Here is a 17,736-nt window from a genome sequence, read left to right as displayed (position 1 = left end):
TTTAATACCGCACTGATGTTTGACGAATTTTCACAAAATTTGGACCTGAAAATGAAATATTTTTTTTCACAAAAATGCTGGTGTTAACCCAAAGTTTTCATTTTTATAAGGGGTAATAGGAGAAAAATCCCCCTAAATTTGTAACACTATTTCTTCTGAGGATGGAAATACCCCATATATGGATGTAAACTGCTCTATGGGCGAACTACAATGCTCAGAAGAGAAGGAGCGCCATGGAGAAAGAATTTGGTTGGAATACAAGTCGGGGGCCATGTGTGTTTACAAAGCCCCCTGCTGTGCCAGAACAGAGGAGTGAGAGTGCACATGTACACTTGAGGCCTAAATTGCTTATTTGCACAGGGGTGGCTAATAGTTACAGCGGTTCTGACAAAGGCAAAAAAAAAAAAAAACCCCAAAAAACACCCACGTGAACCCATATTGGAAACTACACCCCTCACGGAACATAACAAGGGGTATAGTGACCCTTAACACCGCACAGGTGTTTGACAAATTTTCGTTAAAGTTGGACATGAAAATGAGAGAAAAAAAAAAATAATTCTCACTAAAATAAAATGCTGGTGTTACCCCAAAGTTTTCATTTTCACAAGGGGTAATAGTAAAAAAAAAGCCCCCCAAAATTTGTAGCCCCATTTCTTCTGAGTAAGGAAATACCCCATGTGTGGATGTAAACTGCTCTACGGGCGAACTATAATGCTCTGGAGAGAAGGAGCGCCATTGGGCTTTTGGAGAGAAAATTTCGCTGCAATTGAAGGCCATGTGTGTTTACAAAGCCCCCATGGTGCCAGAACAGTTTGCCCCTCCCACATGGGACCCCCTTTGGGAAACTACAACCCTCACGGAACGTACTAAGGGTGCAGTGAGCATTTACACCCCACTGGCGTTTGACAGATCGTTGGAAAAGTGAGCTGTACAAATTAAAATTAAAATTTTTCATTTTCACAGACCACTGTTCCAATAATCTGTCAGACACCTGTGGGGTGTAAATGCTCACTGCATTCCTTATTACATTACGTGAGGGGTGTAGTTTCCAAAATGGGGTCACATGTGGGAGGGGCCAACTGTTCTGGCACCATGGGGGCTTTGTAAACACACATGGCCTTCAATTGCAGCCAAATTTTCTCTCCAAATGCCCAATGGCGCTCCTTCTCTCCAGAGCATTATAGTTCACCCGTAGAGCAGTTTACATCCACATATGGGGTATTTCCTTACTCAGAAGAAATGGGGCTACAAATGTTGGGGGGCTTTTTTTTTTTTACTATTACCCCTTGTGAAAATGAAAACTTTGGGGTAACACCAGCATTTTAGTGAAAACATTTTTTTCCCCCCATTTTCATGTCCAACTTTAACGAAAATTTGTCAAACACCTGTGCGGTGTTAAGGGTCACTATACCCCTTGTTATGTTCCGTGAGGGGTGTAGTTTCCAATATGGGGTCACATGTGTTTTTTTTTTTTTGCCTTTATGGTCAGAACCGCTGTAACTATTAGCCACCCCTGTGCAAATAAGCAATTTAGGCCTCAAGTGTACATGTGCACTCTCACTCCTGAGCACTGTTGTGTGTCCGCAGAGCATTTTACGTCCACATATGGGGTATTTCCGTACTCAGGAGAAATTGCGTTGCAAGTTTTGGGGGGGTCTTGTTTTCCTTTTTCCTCTTGTGAAAATGAAAAGTATGGAGCAACACCAGCATGTTAGTGTAAAAAACCTAAAAAATGTTTACACTGACTTGCTGGTGTAGACTCCAATATTTCATTTTCATAAGCGGTAAAAGGAAAAAAAGCTCCACAAAATTTATAACAATTTCTCCTGAGTACGGAAATACCCCATATGTGGCCCTAAACTGTTGCCGTGAAATATGACAGGGCTCTGAGTTGAGAGAACGACAATCGCATTTGAGGTCTAAATTAGGGATTTTCATAGGTGCAAATACGGACGCAAGCATTACTCTTGCCTCCGCCACCACAAATAACCTACGCCAGTGTTTCCTAAACAAGGTGCCTCCAGCTGTTGCAAAACTCCCAGCATGCCTGGGCAGTCATTTGCCAACCGGCAATGCCGGGAGTTGTTTTGCAACAGCTGGAGGCTCTATTTTGGAAATTCATTTTTATTGGGGGGGGTAATTGTTTAAGGGTGTATATGTAGTGTTTGACTTTTATTTTGTGGTAGTGTAGTGTAGCGTTTTTTAGAGTACATTCACATGGGCGGGGGTTTACAGCGAGTTTCTTTCATTAGGAAACTAACCGTGTGAATGTACCCTTTACATTCACATTGTAGGGGATGTTTATGGGCGCAAACCTCCAACTGTTGCAAAACTACAACTCAAACATGACAGACTGTGCATGCTGGCACAGACTAACTCGGTTTTTACCCAATAGTGTGCCTCCAGCTGTTGCAAAACTACAACTCCCAGCATGTACTGACAGCCGCTTGTTGCCGGGCATGCTGGTAGTTTTGCAAGATCTGGAGGGCCACATTTTAGAGACCGCTGCACAGTGATTTCTAAACTGCGGTCCTCCAGATCTTGCAAAACTACAAATCTCAGCATGCCCAGACAGCAAATGCCTGTCTGGGCATGCTGGGAGTTGTAGTTTTGCAACATCTGAAGGACTACACAGTTTGGAGACCACTGTGTAGTGGTTCCTAAACTGAGTTCCTCCAGATGATGCAAAACTACAACTCCTGGCAGGCCCAGACAGGCATTGGCTGTCTGGGAATTCTAGTTTTGCAACATCTGGAGGACCACAGTTTAGAAACCACTACACAGTGGTCTCCAAACTGTAGTCCTCCAAATAATGCAAAACTCCAACTCCCAGCATGCCCAGACTGTCTGGACATGCTGGGAGTTGTAGTTTTGGAACTTGTTAGGGGGAGGGCACTTACCCCAGTCATCGTGGACGCCGCCTCCGGACCTCTGCGCACCTGCCGAATTCACCGCCCCTGCACACCCGATCGCTGATTGGGTTAATCAAATGGGGTCCAGGGGTGTCGGGCGGGAGTGGTCTCCCGCTGGACACCCAGGGACTTAATTAATTGGGACCTAATTAACCCAATCAGCGCTGCAGGAACGCACATCTAATGAACGCCACCTATATACGGCAGAGTGCGTGAAGGTATTGCGTCATCCGCTGTATAAAGGCGGCGTTCTGTGCCAAGGGGTCAAAGAAAATCGCTTTTTTGGGAGAATTTGTATGTTTAAAATTGCCCTATTTTAACCACCTATAAATTCCAAATTTTTCTGTATACGGGGTGGTATGAGGGCTAATTTTTTTGCGTGATGATTTGTATTTTTTATTGGTGATCTGTAGTTTCATTTGCTTATATTTAACTTTTTGATCACATATACATATATATTTTTTTTATTACACTTTTATAGTCCTCATAGATTGCATATATGCATAGCACTGGTCAGCATTACCGCCAATCTAAGACCCCGGGATGGCGGGCGAAGCAGGTAAGAGGACCTCTGGCTGCCAAGTTGGATCACCGAATCCCCACGGTAGCGCCACGGGCAATCCAATCATATATTTAAATGACCGCAATGCTGCAGATGCAGTGATCTGTATTGATAACGGCATTTGAGGGATTAATGGCGGACATCAGTGGAAACCTAGCCTTACACCCAGTGTTTTTTGGCACGCTAAAAAATTTAAATTAAAAAAAAAAAAAACACACTAAATCAGCAGAACAAGCAGGGAGAAGTACAAGCTTAAGCACATCACAGACTGCCCCATAGACCTCAAATGGGTCGTCCAAAGAAGCTGGATGGGGATCAATGTAAGTTTTTACGTGTAAAAAGTACCTGTCACCAAATAAACTTTTCTAAACTAACTCAGGCTATGTTGCCTAACTACTCCTAACACCCCTCCCACCCTTTAAAAAGCTGTGTATCATACCTGTATTCAATCTCTATGCAATCTCCCAGCAGGGGAAAGTGGATGGGAAAGTGTCTTTTAATATAGTGTTCCTTGTGTAATTAGCAGTTTTATTTGGTGGTAGGTACTCTAATTGTCGAAGCCACAGCTTTTTGTCATTCAAAACTTTGGACATGTCAAAAGAATTTTAATAACAGGAACACTTCCCAAAAAAGAAAAAATATAAACACTTACACAGTGGTCTGAACTTTAAATTCAACTGGCTCCTCTTTCTTCTTGCGGAAGAAGAACCAATAGGTGAGCAATCCAACGATGAGTGATAACAAGAACATGTCCGCCATACTGAACATTGCTTCTTCTGCCACACTGCTTCCTTCCTCTGACTGGCACACATCTTTGTTAGCACAGGAATCACCCATCTTTATATCAGACACTATAAAGGGCAAAAAGAAGGAAGAATATTTAAAAAAAAAATGCTTAACAATAACATAGTACAATAATAAAAACGTGGGCAGGGTTTTGCCATTTTTGTCAAGTATTTTTAGGCATGGGAACAAATATTGTAAAGAAACCATAAGAATTATGCCAAAAGTAAACGCTTAGAATAAACTAGATGACAATAAAGAGAAGTGTATATGTATGTGTGTATATAATATATACACACACGATAATATAAAATATATATAAATATACATATATATACATACACATACACATACATATATATATATATATACACACAAAGGGGAACACTCCCCTATGACTTTCATCTGACTATGGGCCTCTTTGGACACCGGTATGCTGAGAGCTTTCCCAATATACTTGTTGAAAGGGATGTGAATGGGGTCTAACACATAAGGTAGAAATATTATAAAAAGTTATATAATAGTTATATAATATTATAAAAGTAAAAAAAAACATGCTCAAAAATCCCATAAAGACAAAAATGGTAAAGCTAAAAACTACAAATAATGACACAAAAAGTAAGCCCTCGTACATTATAATATTGTATTATACATTTTTATAAATTAGAGGACACAGTCGGCATTATTATTTATTTATACATAAGGGGACACAAAAGGGCTTATTTAAAGGGGTACTCCACTGGAAAACATTTTTAAATCAACTGGTGCCAGAAAGTTAAGCAGATTTGTAAATTACTTCTATTAAAAATCCCAATCCTTTCAGTACTTAGCTGCTATATACTACATAGGAAGTTGTGTCAAACATGCTATCTGCTGACACCTCTGTCCGTTTTAGGAATTGTCCAGAGTAGGAGCAAATCCCCATAGTAAACCTCTCTTGCTCTGGACAGTTCCTGACATGGACAGAGGTGTCAGCAGAGAGCACTGTGGTCAGACAGAAAGGAAATTCAAAAAGAAAATAAATACTGCAGAGGAAGTTATCATCTAAAAAGTACTGGAAGGATTGGGATTTTTTTAATAGAAGTAATTTACATTCTGCTTAACTTTCTGGCACCAGTTGATTAAAAAAGATTTTTTTTTTCTTCCAGTGGATTCCCTTTTGTGTCCCCTTATGTATAAATAATAATTCCCACTGTGTCCTCTCATTTCTAAATATGCCCCTTATAATAATATTGTACAAGGGCTCACTTTTTGTGTCATGATCTGTAGTTTTTAGCTTTACATTTTTTGTCTTTATGGGATTTTTTTTTTAGCATGTTTAATAAAAAATGTTATGTTATATAAAGAGACCAAAAATAATCAAGTCTGAACTTTAGCATTTTTTTTCACCATTGACCGTGTGGTTTATTAAATTAAAGTTATATTTTAATAGTTAGGACATTTACACACCACATATGTTTATTTTTGTTTAAATTATTTTATTTAAATATTAGAAAAAGAGAGGGTGATCAGAACTTTTATTAGGTAAGGGGCTTATTTACATTTAGGGGCTGATCGGATAAACCGGAGGCAGGTAGGGTACCTCCGCTCGCCGTATGAGCTGACCAGGACACCGCAATTTTGGCCAAATTGCAATTGGGCCAAAAGGAGCTAGCTACAACTTTGGTTCCATCCTCCAAGCCTCCTTACTTTAGACATCTATGCCATAACAATACCAGAATCCACCACAAGAGGGAGCTAAGGAGATGGCTGCAGTGTGAAAGCAGCTTTATATCGTTCTTTACATAAAAAAAGGAAAAAATGTAATAAAATAAAAGTCTTCCTGTTTCTAATAAAGGCATCTGCTATACAGCTGAAGACAGGCACATCATATTACTTTACAGGAAAAGCAAGTGTTATCTGGCACTCAATATCCAAGAATATTGATAATGGAGTACAGATAAGATTCATGTGAATATGGCAAACACAGCTATAGACCGACCATTGTCCTGACTGAGGTTAAGATAGTGTCCTTTTAGCCTCCACTATGCCAGACAATACCATCCACATTTATTTCTTACTGACGTGCTCAGTACTGCCTATACTGAGACATCTACACAATGTACACAAAGCAGCTGCTGCCACCCTTCACTTATTAACCCCTACTGGCTGCTATCCATCATACCATGTGGTATCCTGGGCACGGTTCTCCGATGCCTCTACACCATGTTGTCCTCTGTCCCATGTGGTCCCCAGGAATTTCCCTTCTAAGTGCTGTGCAACGCTCTCTCCAATTCTGCTTCCACTCTGTAAGGCACACAGCACTGTGGAGGGGGCATACAACAATGTGGGGCAGACACAGGAGAACAACTGCGTCCAGGATGTCATATAGCAGCCAGTAAGGGTTAATAAAGCACAAGAAGGGGGGGGGGGTGGCGGCAGCTGCTTTATGTACAGTATATGATCTCAGAAGAAGCAGCGCTGACCACTCCCCCATAATTGTATATGCACACCCCACAGACCCCCCCTATATCTCTGGCCGGGTATGTGATCAGCCCTACCTATATGTACATAATAAAAAGAACTGCTATTTTCTGTTTGACCACAGGTCCTCTTTAAGACACTGATCCAACTAAACAGAGTACTGGCAGGGGCAAAGAACCCCATTGGCTCAATAATGGGGCTCGCAAGGTTCATAAAGGCAGCATGCGATGGCGGACAAATGCTTGAGTCTTGTACTTCAAAGAAAAATTTCTTTATTTTATATGTATGGTGTATTGAAGTGGTCTTCAACCTGCGGACCTCCAGATGTTGCAAAACTACAACTCCCAGCATGCCTGGACAGCCGTTGGCTGATAGAACAGCCATCATAGAAGAGGCCATATTTGTTTTACTAATATTATATATAGATATAACTATACCCCCTGTGCCTTTTGTGATGCCCATTTAGAATAATGAAATATGGAAGCTGGGGGAGCTGCCCTGTCCATTAGGTATAAACAAGGAAAGCAAATAAAAAGAGAGAATCAAACATGAATATACACTGAAGGTACGTTCACACATGCGTATTTTCTGCTGTAGATCTGCTGCAGATTTGCTGTAGCAAATTTTGCTACCCACTGAAGTCAATAGACAGCAAAATCTGCATCAGATCTGCACATGCGAATGTACCGAGGGTGCTGCATATTGTGTTCAGCTGATTTTACTACTCATTAACTTCAGTGGCAGATAATATGCACAAAAAAAATGACACATCCTGCGTAGTTTAGCTGCAGATCTGCTGCTGCAGATTTTGCTGCCCATTGACTTCAATAGGCAGCAAAATCTGTTGAAGCAAATCTGCAGCAAAAAATAAGCATGTGTGAACGCACCCTGAAGGAGTATTCATAGTTATACACTGGCTACTTAGAGTATTCAGTGGCAGATTGTGAAATTATCCTTAAAAGTACTGAACAAGCAAATTGTGCTCAAGTTCAAGGTAGATCGTAACATCCCAAAAGGGCGAAGGTTATAGTGCGGCTCTAGAGAAAACAAAGTGATCACAAGCAGCAGAGTACCTGCCATCTGAACTTTGCAGCTTCTCAGGAAGGGTGTACAGTGTTACGAGATATGAAACGCAAGCAGAACATATGTACAAGCAAATAAAATCCTGAAAGGTGAACAAATCGTCAAAAATACAGCTACCAGCTGTTGTGGCATTAGTTACAGATTGATCTCTCCACCCATTTAAGCAGACAGGTTCCCTGTCATCAGCTGACTAGTGAGTCAGGTCTCGGCCGCATTGCAACCTGGGAAAAATCCGAGACAACAGTCATTTTGAATGCTGTTAAAAATAAATATTGGGGTTAAAAATCACAGAAGAATTGTGAGAAACACACAGGTACAGACACTATATTATGATCTACACTAACTTTACAGCCCCTGTAGCATAAGTCAAATAAAAAAAAAAATCCTGGAATACCCCTTTAACGACCACAGACGTAAATGTACTTCCTGGTTTGGCGGTACTTAGCGCACCAGGACGTACATTTACGTCCTGTGTATGACCACGAGCATCGGAGCGGTGCTCGTGTCATACATACCAGGTTCTGGCTGCTATCAGCAGCCGGGGACCCGCCGGTAATGGCCAACATCCTTGATCACGCGGATGTCCGCCATTAACCCCTCAGATGCCGTGATCAGTACAGATCACAGCATCTGCGGCAATGCAGATGTTAAAATAGATGATCGGATTGCCCGCAGCGCTGCCGCGGCTATCCGTTCATCTGTAATAGCGGACGGAGGTTCCCTCAACCTGCCTCCGTCCGTCTCCTGGAGTCTTCTGCTCTGGTCTGAGATCGAGCAGAAGATCATCCACAATACTGACCAGTGCTATGTCCTATGCATAGCACTGAACAGTATTAGCAATCAAATGATTGATATAGATAGTCCCCTATGGGGACTATTAAAGTGTAAAAAAAAAATAAAAATGTAAATATAAAAAAGTATAAAAAATTGGAAATCCCATCCCCCCCAATAAAAATTAAAATTGTCAGTTTTTCCCATGTTACCCCAAAAAGCGTAATTTTAACATTTTTTTTTATAAACATATTTGGGATCGCCGTGTGCGTAAATTTTCAATCAAAATATAATGTTAATGATCCTGTATGGTGAACAGCGTAAACTTAAAAAATAAGTCCAAAAATGCTGCTTTTTTGTCACATTTCATTCCCCAAAAAATTATCTAAAAAAGTTTTATATATGCAAATGGAGTATCGATAAAATGTACAGATGACGGCGCAAATAATGAGCCCTCATACTGCCCTATATACGGAAAAATAAAAAAGTTATAGGTGGTCAAAATAAGGCGATTTTAGATTACTGATTTTGTACAAAAAGTTTTAGATTTTATTTTTTTTTTTTTTTTTTTTTTTTTTTTAAGCGGTACAAAAATAGAAAGGTATCTAGCCATGGGTATCATTTTAATCGTCCTGACCCAAAGAATAAAGAACACATGTCATTGTTACCGTAAAGTGTACACTGAAAACGAAACCCTCCAAAATGTGCAAAATTGTGGTTTTCATTTAAATTTCTTCCCTAAAAAAAAAATAAAAAATTGTTTGGGTTCACTGTACCTTTTATGGTAAAATGAGAGGTTTCATTACAAAGTAAAATTGGTCACGCAAAAAACAAGCCCTTATATGGGTCTGTAGATGGAAATATAAAAGAGTTATGGATTTTAGAAGGCGAGGAGGAAAACATAAAATTAGCCTGGTCCTTAAAGGAGTAGTCCAATGGTGAACAACTTATCCCCTATCCTAAGGATAGGGGATAAGTTTGAGATCGCGGGGGGTCCGACCGCTGGAACCCCCTGCGATCTCCTTTACGGAGCCCCGACAGCCCGCGGGAAGGGGGCGTGTCGACCTCCGCTGCCTTCGGCAATCTCCGGCTCTGCCATAGAGATGTATTGAGGGGGAGTGTCGGCCGCCGCTTCGTGCGGAGGTCGACACCCGCTATCTGGCCGGAGAGCCTGGCCCCCGTACAGAGAGATCGCAGGTGGCCACAGCAGTCGGACCCCACGCGATCTCAAACTTATCCCCTATCCTTAGGATAGGGGATACGTTTTTCACCACTGGACTACCCTTTTAAGGTCAAAATGGGCTTGGTCCTCAAGGGGTTAATGTCAACCAGCTTGTACACAGGAGTAAGTGGAAATGCACCATTCTTTGTAGAAATGTTATAGTTACCAATGTGTAACTGCATGTAAGAAAACTAAAAAATTAAAAGTACAGTGTTCCTTTCAGGTTTAGAAACCATCACGCAGCAGCAAGTTCTTACACTCCAATGACATAGCCTGAATTCACGAGCGGTCACAAGTCACTATCCAAGTATATTAGGTTTTAGCAACCTCATCTCCAATGACACTGCTGTGTTCACATGGTCTAGATGTACTGAATCATGCTACATCTTCTATACGAAATTGGGGAAGGAAACCACATTACCACACACCAAATGCGCTCTTTCAGCTGTTTAGGCAATCTTCTAGTAAATCCCTGAGACAAGGATGAGATTTCAGATCGCAAATGTTACCCAGCAAAAACACAAAGCATTTATACTGACAAATGTAAGAGACTATCCAGGCCAAATAACTTAGGGGCCACGTCAATGTGACAAGATCCAAGATGAGCCCTCCCAACTGACCCACACTGGGTCTGTCCGGTATGGTACACTATGCGGACCATCCAAAAACCATTGTCAACCAATCGGAACAGAATTCATGTAAGTGTGAAGACAGCTTTACAGCTTGTATAGATTAACAATCCATATAGATCGTCTTGGGGGCTGTTTACAATGTTTTGACTAGAAATACACAGGTACACGTCAGGACGTCAAAATAGTATTCTGTCATATACTGCAGAATTCCTTAGAGTTTAAAAGGTAAGCTGTCCGCCTGTTCACCCACACTAAACCTTATACACTGGGTCATAGTGAGGGTGAACAGGAGTCCAACAAGGGGTCACTTAACCCCTTAAGGACCCAGACCATTTTCACCTTAAAAGGACCCGAGCATTTTTTTGCAAATCTGACCACTGTCCCTTTAAGCATTAACTCTAGGATGCTTTTACTTTTCTTGGTGAAAAATAAAAAAAATGTGAAAATTGTAAATTATTTTTTTATTTTTTTTTTTTTACTTTGAAACTCTCTGCTTATAAAAGGAAAATGGACATCTCAAATAAATTATATTTGTGCTCAGGACTTACACTAAAAACATCCCGAATGCCCTGCCAGTAAGAGCAGGGAGCGTTATATGCCTCTACCCCCTGCCCACAACATCTATATGCCCCGCCTAGTAGTTTAGGGGCAGATTATTCCAGCCCATCGTACAAATACAGCCTGACAGGCTTAATACTTGTGCTCAGGGCTTACACTCGTGCTCATGTCACAAACGGTACACACACCTGAATGGAAGCATTAAACCTTAAAAAAAGCGGTTGAACTGTGCCCATAACCGTGGCCGAGGGTATGCCTTAAGTGGGCCAAACACATAACCCGGTAGGGTAAGTAGCAGAATGCATAAACCTCAAACAACACCACACCCTAAGTACACTGACCAGCACAACCCCCTAATTCAGAGTAGAATCAACCAACTAGTTATGAATGAAGGCGGTGCCTGGTACTGAGGAGCTAATGGCCACTAAGCCTACTCTGAAGAACGAGCAGAGGGATTAAGAGGTCAAAAACACAAACTGTTAGCCAACTGACACACAAGTAACCGGACCACATGACAGACCTTAACCATGATCTCCACATTACCTGTAACCAGAACTAGGATCGAGAAAATTACCTGAAGACTACCCGAACTGTGCCGACAGCCATACCCTAAACTACAAACCAACTGGTCTCAGAAGTAATGGCCCACTGCAGGTGACTGATCCTTGCATAACCATCGTGCCTGTAGATGGGCCAGGTCTATGAGTAAACATAATGCATATCGACCTGACGGATCTTATGTACCATCTACTACTTTTTTTTTGCAACCACCTATATGTCATGAAACTATTTCTCTGAAAGCGTGTCAGTAACAATAACTATTCAGTGCATCCCACTGCAGGTGTGGCTGGTATGAAAGGAAATCAACCACCTGTGTGCCATGATGCTGTTGTTCTGAAGGCGAGTCAGTAACCACAACAACAACAACAACAACTGCGCAGTGCATCCCCCAGCAGATGTGGCAAGTATGATGGGTATACAACCGCCTATGTGTCATGATGTTGTCACTCTGAAGACGTGTCAGTAACAACAACTGTGCAGTGCATCCCCTGCAGACGTGGCCAGTACGAAAGGAATACAACCACCTATGTGTCGTAATGTTGTTGCTCTGAAGAGTGTCAGTTACAACAACTATGCAATGAATCCCCTGCAGTCGTAGCAGGTATAAAGGGTATAAAACCAACTACGTGTCGTGATGCGGTTGCTCTGAAGATGTGTCAGTAACAACAACTATGCCGTGTATCCCCCCCCTGCAGACGTGGCAGGCACAGAGGGCATGTCGGTGGGAACAGAGCTGCCCCTTGGCTGCACACGGGAGACCAGAACTTACCCCAATCCAGACACCGCCACTCACAACACAAGCCACAGTACCTTACCCCGAGTGATCCGACAGCAGCAACAGCCGCATTATTCACATAGAAATGAGAGGGCAACCACCATGCCACCTGCAGCCATAGACTATACTACCGTAGTAAGTGCAGTCAGCCACCAGGGACACGCCTGATAAAGCAGGCCGTGGGAACTCAGACATGGTGGGAAAATTCAACTGCTGGCACCAACAGGGCAGCATGACCTCCCCTTCGTCTGAAAAATTTCATGAACGCCCTGCGAGTAAGAGCAGGGGGCGTTATATACACCTAGGGGCGGAATATTCCAGCCCCATGCATAAGTACAGCCTGACAGGCTTAACACATTGATTCACATATACAATGAACTTTGGAGGTGGAGCCGCGTGTCACAGTCACGCCAGGATGCGGCTCTGCTTCCAAACTTCAGTGAAAACTCAGGGCCGTCGCCGGCTTTACCTGTATGTATGATTAAGAATATGCAGCGTATCTCCTGCTGTTGCACCCGATTTTGTGCAGCGTGAAATACGCTGCAAAAGCGGTACGTGGGACCGCAGCCTAAAGCTCTCTGCTTATAGACATACCAAATAAATGATATATTGATATAAATATACAATATATCTACTTTGTTTGCATCATAAGGTTGACATGTTTTTACTTTTGGAAGACATCAGAGGGCTTCAAAGTTCAGCAGCAATTTTCCAATTTCTCACAAAATTTTCAAAATCAGTATTTTTCAGGGACCAGTACAGGTTTGAAGTGGATTTGAAGGGTCTTCATATTAGAAATACCCCATAAATGACCCCATTATAAAAACTGCACCCCTCAAAGTATTCAAAATGACATTCAGTAAGTGTTAACCCTGAAAAGTGAAGGAAAAAATTCAAAATCTAAAATTTTTTTACACCAACAATGTTCTTGTAGACGCAGTTTTTTTTATTTTTACAAGGGGTAAAAGCCCCCCCCAAAATGTGTAACCCAATTTCTCTCAAGTAAGGAAATACCTCATATGTGAACGTAAAGTGCTCTGTGGGTGCACTAGAGGGCTCAGAAGTGAAGGAGCAACAATAGGATTTTGGAGAGTGAGTTTTTCTGAAATGGTTTTTGGGGGGCATGTTCCATTTAGGAAGCCCCTATGGTGCCAGAACAGAGAAAAAAACTTGGAAACTACATCCTATAAGGCACGTAACATGGGGTACAGTGAGCCTTAACACCCCACAGGACAATACGATCGGTAGATCGGATATGTACATTTTTTGTTTCACTAAAATGCAGTTTTTACCCCAAATTTACCATTTTTACAAGAGGTAATATGAGAAACTACACCCCTAACGGAATGCAATAAAGGGTGCAGTGAGCATTTACACCCCACTGGCGTTTAACAGACTTTTGGAACAGTGGGCTGTGCAAATGAAAAATTATATTTTTGATTTTCAAGGACCAATGTTCAAAAAATCTGTCAGACACCTGTGGGTCATAAATGCTCACTGCACCCCTTATTACATTCCTTGAGGGGTGTAGTTTCCAAAATGGGGTCACATGTTTGGGAGGGGAACCACTGTTCTGGCATCATGGAGGCTTTGTAAATGCACAAGGCCTTCAATTCCAGCCAAATTCTCTCTCCAAAAGCCCAATTCTGAGCCCTGTAGTGCGCCAGCAGAGCACTTCACATCCACACATGGGGTATTTATATACTCCAAAGAAATGGTGTTCCAAATTATGGGGGCTTTTTTTCCTATTACTCTTTGTGAAAATAAAAAATTTGGGATAACACTAGCATTTTGTGAAAAAAAAATTTTCACGTCCAACTTTAATTTAAATACTTCAAACACCCATGGGGTGTTAAGGCTCACTATACCCCTTGCTATGTTTCGTGATGGGTGTAGTTTCCAAAATGGGGTCACATGTGGGTGTTAAACCCCCCCCCCCTCCCCCCCCCCCCCCCCCCCGTTTACATCAGAACCGCTGTAACGATCAACCATCCCTGTGCAAATCACCTAAAATTTACATAGTGCGCTCTCACGCCTGAGCCTTGTTGTGCACCCGCAGAGCATTTTACGTCCACATATGGGGTATTTCCGCACTCAGGAGAAATTGTGTTACAAATTTTGGGGTCTTTTTTCTTTTACCTCTTGTGAAAATGAAAAGTATGGGGCAACACCAGCATGTTAGTGTAAAAAAGCATGTTAGTGTTTTTTTACAACAACATGCTGGAGTAGACCCCAACTTTATCTTTTCATAAGGGGTAAAAGGAGAAAAAGGCTGCCAAAATATGTTAGGCAATTTCTCCCGAGTATGGAAATACCCCGTATGTGGCCCTAAACTGTTGCCTTGAAATACGAGAGGGCTCCGAAGTGAGAGAGCGCCATGCACATTTGAGGTCTAAATTAGGGATTTGCATAGTGATGGACCCAGATGCAAGAATTACACTTGCCTACGGCAGTGTTTTCCAAACATGGTGCCTCCAGCTGTTGCAAGACTCCCATCATGCCTGGACAGATAATGCCTGTCCGGCAATACTGGGAGTTGCTGTTTTGCAAAAGTTGGAGGCTCCGTTTTGGAAACCGTGCCGTACCGTACCAGACATTTTAAATTTTTATTAGAGGGGGGGGGCACTGTGTAGGGGTATATGTATATGTAGTGTTTTACCTTTTATTTTGTGTAGAGTAGTGTAGTGTTTTTAGGGTACATTCACACAGGCAAGGGTTCACAGTGAATTTCCCATGGGAGTTTGAGCTGAAGCGGAAAATTCGCTGCATCTCAACTTGCAGCGAGAAACTCACAGTAAACCACTACCCGTGTGAATGTACCCCTACCGTGGGAAACCTTCAGCTATTGCAAAACTACAACTCCCAGCATACCCTTCGGCTGTCCATGCATGCTGGGGGTTGTAGTTATGCAACAGCTGGAGGCACACTGGTTGAAAAACCGTGTTTGTTAATTAACCCAGTGCCTCCAGCTGTAGCAAAGCTACAAGTCTCAGCATGCACTTACAGCATGCTGAAACTTGTAGTTATGCAACCGCTGGAGGCACTCTATTGCAACTCCCAGCATGCCCTTTGGCTGTCAGTGCATGCTGGGGGTTGTAGTTATGCAACAGCTGGAGGCACACTTTCATAGAAAAAAATGTGCCTCCAGCTGTTACATAGCTACAACCCCCAGCATGCACAAACTACCAAAGGGCATGCTGGGAGTTGTAGCTGTGCCGTCTGCTATTGCATAACAACAACTCCCAGAATGCCCTTTTGTGCATGCTGGGAGTTGTTGCTAGGCAACAGCAGGAGGAAAGGCCTTACCTACTGCTGCTGCTCTGCTGGATCGTGCCTAACGCCGCTGTCTCTGCTCCTGGGTCGAGAACTGGGGACCAGAATTCCCATGGGCGTACCTGTACGCCCTGGGTCCTTAAGGGGTTAAATATGTCCAGTAGGTCCTGAGATATGTCCCCCAGAAGATCCACTGCTGAATTCAGTGAGTCACGCAGTGGGGGCAGGCTTCGCATGGGGCTGGGCTTAGTGACAATGAATAAGTAAATTGAGCCGATGAAGCCCCACCCCCTGTGAAGCCCCACCCCCACTGTGTGATTCACTGAATTCAGCAGTGGATCTTCTGGTGGACATATCTCAGGACCTACTGGACATATTTAAGTAAGTGAACCAGCGTTCGACTCCTGTCCACCTACACTATAAGCCAGTGTACAACACAGTGTTTCCCAAGCAGGGTGCCTCCAGCTGTTGCAAAACTACAACTCCCAGCATGCCCAGATAGGCTGTCTGGGCATGCTGGAAGTTGTAGATTTGCAATACCTGGAGGCATCCTGCTTGGGAAACACTGGTATAAGGTTTAGTGTGGGTGAATGGTCTGACAGTTTTCCTTTAACAGGCTAAAGACAGACTTATATTTGTGGGATACAAAAGCATAGGCTACGAGTTCCTACAGCGAATAGCTAAACCTTGATGTTAACAGATCCTTATACAATATGCTATGCTATGCTATAACGGTTCTACCGTGAAGATAAATAGGTGTAAACTGATGCGTTATGCGAATTAAACCTATTTACAATGAAAACGCATTACTGAAAATGTCCTGTTACATATTAAAGGGGTAGTCCAGTAGTGAAAAACGTATCCCTTATCCTAAGGATAGGGGATAAGTTCCTGATTGCGGGGGGGTCAGACCACTGGGGCCCCCCGCAATCTCTCTGTACAGGGCCCAGGCTCGCTGGCCAGATAGCGGGTGTCGACCTCCGCACGAAGCTGCAGCTGACACGCCCCCTCAATATATCGCTATGGCAGAGCCGGAGATTGCCGAAGGCAGCGCTCCGGCTCTGCCATAGAGTTGTATTGAGGGGGCGTGTCAGCCGCAGCTTCGTGCGGTGGTCAACACGCCCCCTACCCACGGGCTGTCGGGGCCCCGTCCAGTGGTCGGACCCCCCGCGATCTGAAACTTTTAAGTTTTTCACCACTGGATATCTCCTTTAATATACTAACACTAATCCCCCATGCCTTTTTTGTTGCCCTTGTTTACAATCTTAGGGCATCCACTGAGACACTGACGCATGCTCACTTTAAATGCATCTTGCTCAACAGTATCCACTGTATGTGCAAGCAAAGGGGATTGTGGGAAAGAGTTTTCCCTGTTTCCTGGCAACAGCAGGGTCGCAGTTCAGAGAGGAAACCAGGAAGTGATTAGATCCATAGGGCAGAATAACAGTGCAGTTATGTAGGTCAGTTAACTCCGATTGTACTAACTTTGCTTTGTGGGAAAAGGGGGGGGGGGGGGGGGTATAGTTGGACCTGTAATAAATATGGGGCCAATAGACAGTTTGTGTGAAATTTCACTTCAGAACTTATCAGCTGCTGTATACTACAGAGAAATTTTTGAAGTTCTTTTCTGACCACAGTGCTCTCTGCTGACACCCCTGTCCATGTCAGGAACTGTCCAGAGCAGGAGAGGTTCACTATGGGGATTTGCTTCTAATCTGGACAGTTCCTGACACAGACAGAGGTGTCAGCAGAGAGCACTGTGGTCAGAAAAGAACTTCAAAAATTTCTCTGTAGTATACAGCAGCTGATAAGTACTGGAAGGATTAAGATTTTTTAATAGAAATTATTTACAAACCTGTTTAACTTTCCGGCACCAGTTGATTTGAAAACATTTGCTTTCTACCGGAGTTCTCCATTAAGACTGAAAGCAGGTAGTAAATCCCTTTTCCAGGGATGAACAGATTTACTTCTCCATCCAAAATCAGTCAACTAGTCTTCTACTCTAATGTTTATATTTCATCCCAATCTCAGTGAGCCAAAAGGAGGAATCCAAGAACTGATAAAGACAAAATGCAATACATGGGCTCCTTGCCAACCTGGCACACCCATGATTTCCCAAGCACACAGGGTCATGAGAGGTT

General features: G+C 42.9%; 2 protein-coding genes across 6 annotated transcripts in view; one reads left to right on the top strand and one right to left on the bottom strand.

Annotated features, from left to right (window-relative positions):
- The window catches only part of LOC130355913 (chymotrypsin A-like), a 211,882-nt gene that overhangs the window by 67,520 nt on the left and 126,626 nt on the right, over positions 1-17,736 (top strand). The gene's annotated exons all lie outside the window — the stretch shown is intronic.
- The window catches only part of LOC130355912 (NADPH--cytochrome P450 reductase), a 77,982-nt gene that overhangs the window by 47,625 nt on the left and 12,621 nt on the right, over positions 1-17,736 (bottom strand). For both annotated transcript variants that reach the window (XM_056556754.1, XM_056556753.1), the window contains exon 2: positions 4,127-4,325. In XM_056556754.1, the coding sequence (XP_056412729.1) occupies positions 4,127-4,311 (185 nt within the window). In that variant the 5' untranslated portion in view covers positions 4,312-4,325. The remainder of the gene's footprint in view (positions 1-4,126; positions 4,326-17,736) is intronic.

Source organism: Hyla sarda, chromosome 2 (assembly GCF_029499605.1).
Source record: "Hyla sarda isolate aHylSar1 chromosome 2, aHylSar1.hap1, whole genome shotgun sequence".
NCBI classification, from domain to species: Eukaryota; Metazoa; Chordata; class Amphibia; order Anura; family Hylidae; genus Hyla; species Hyla sarda.
This window is presented reverse-complemented; position numbering and strand designations above follow the sequence as displayed.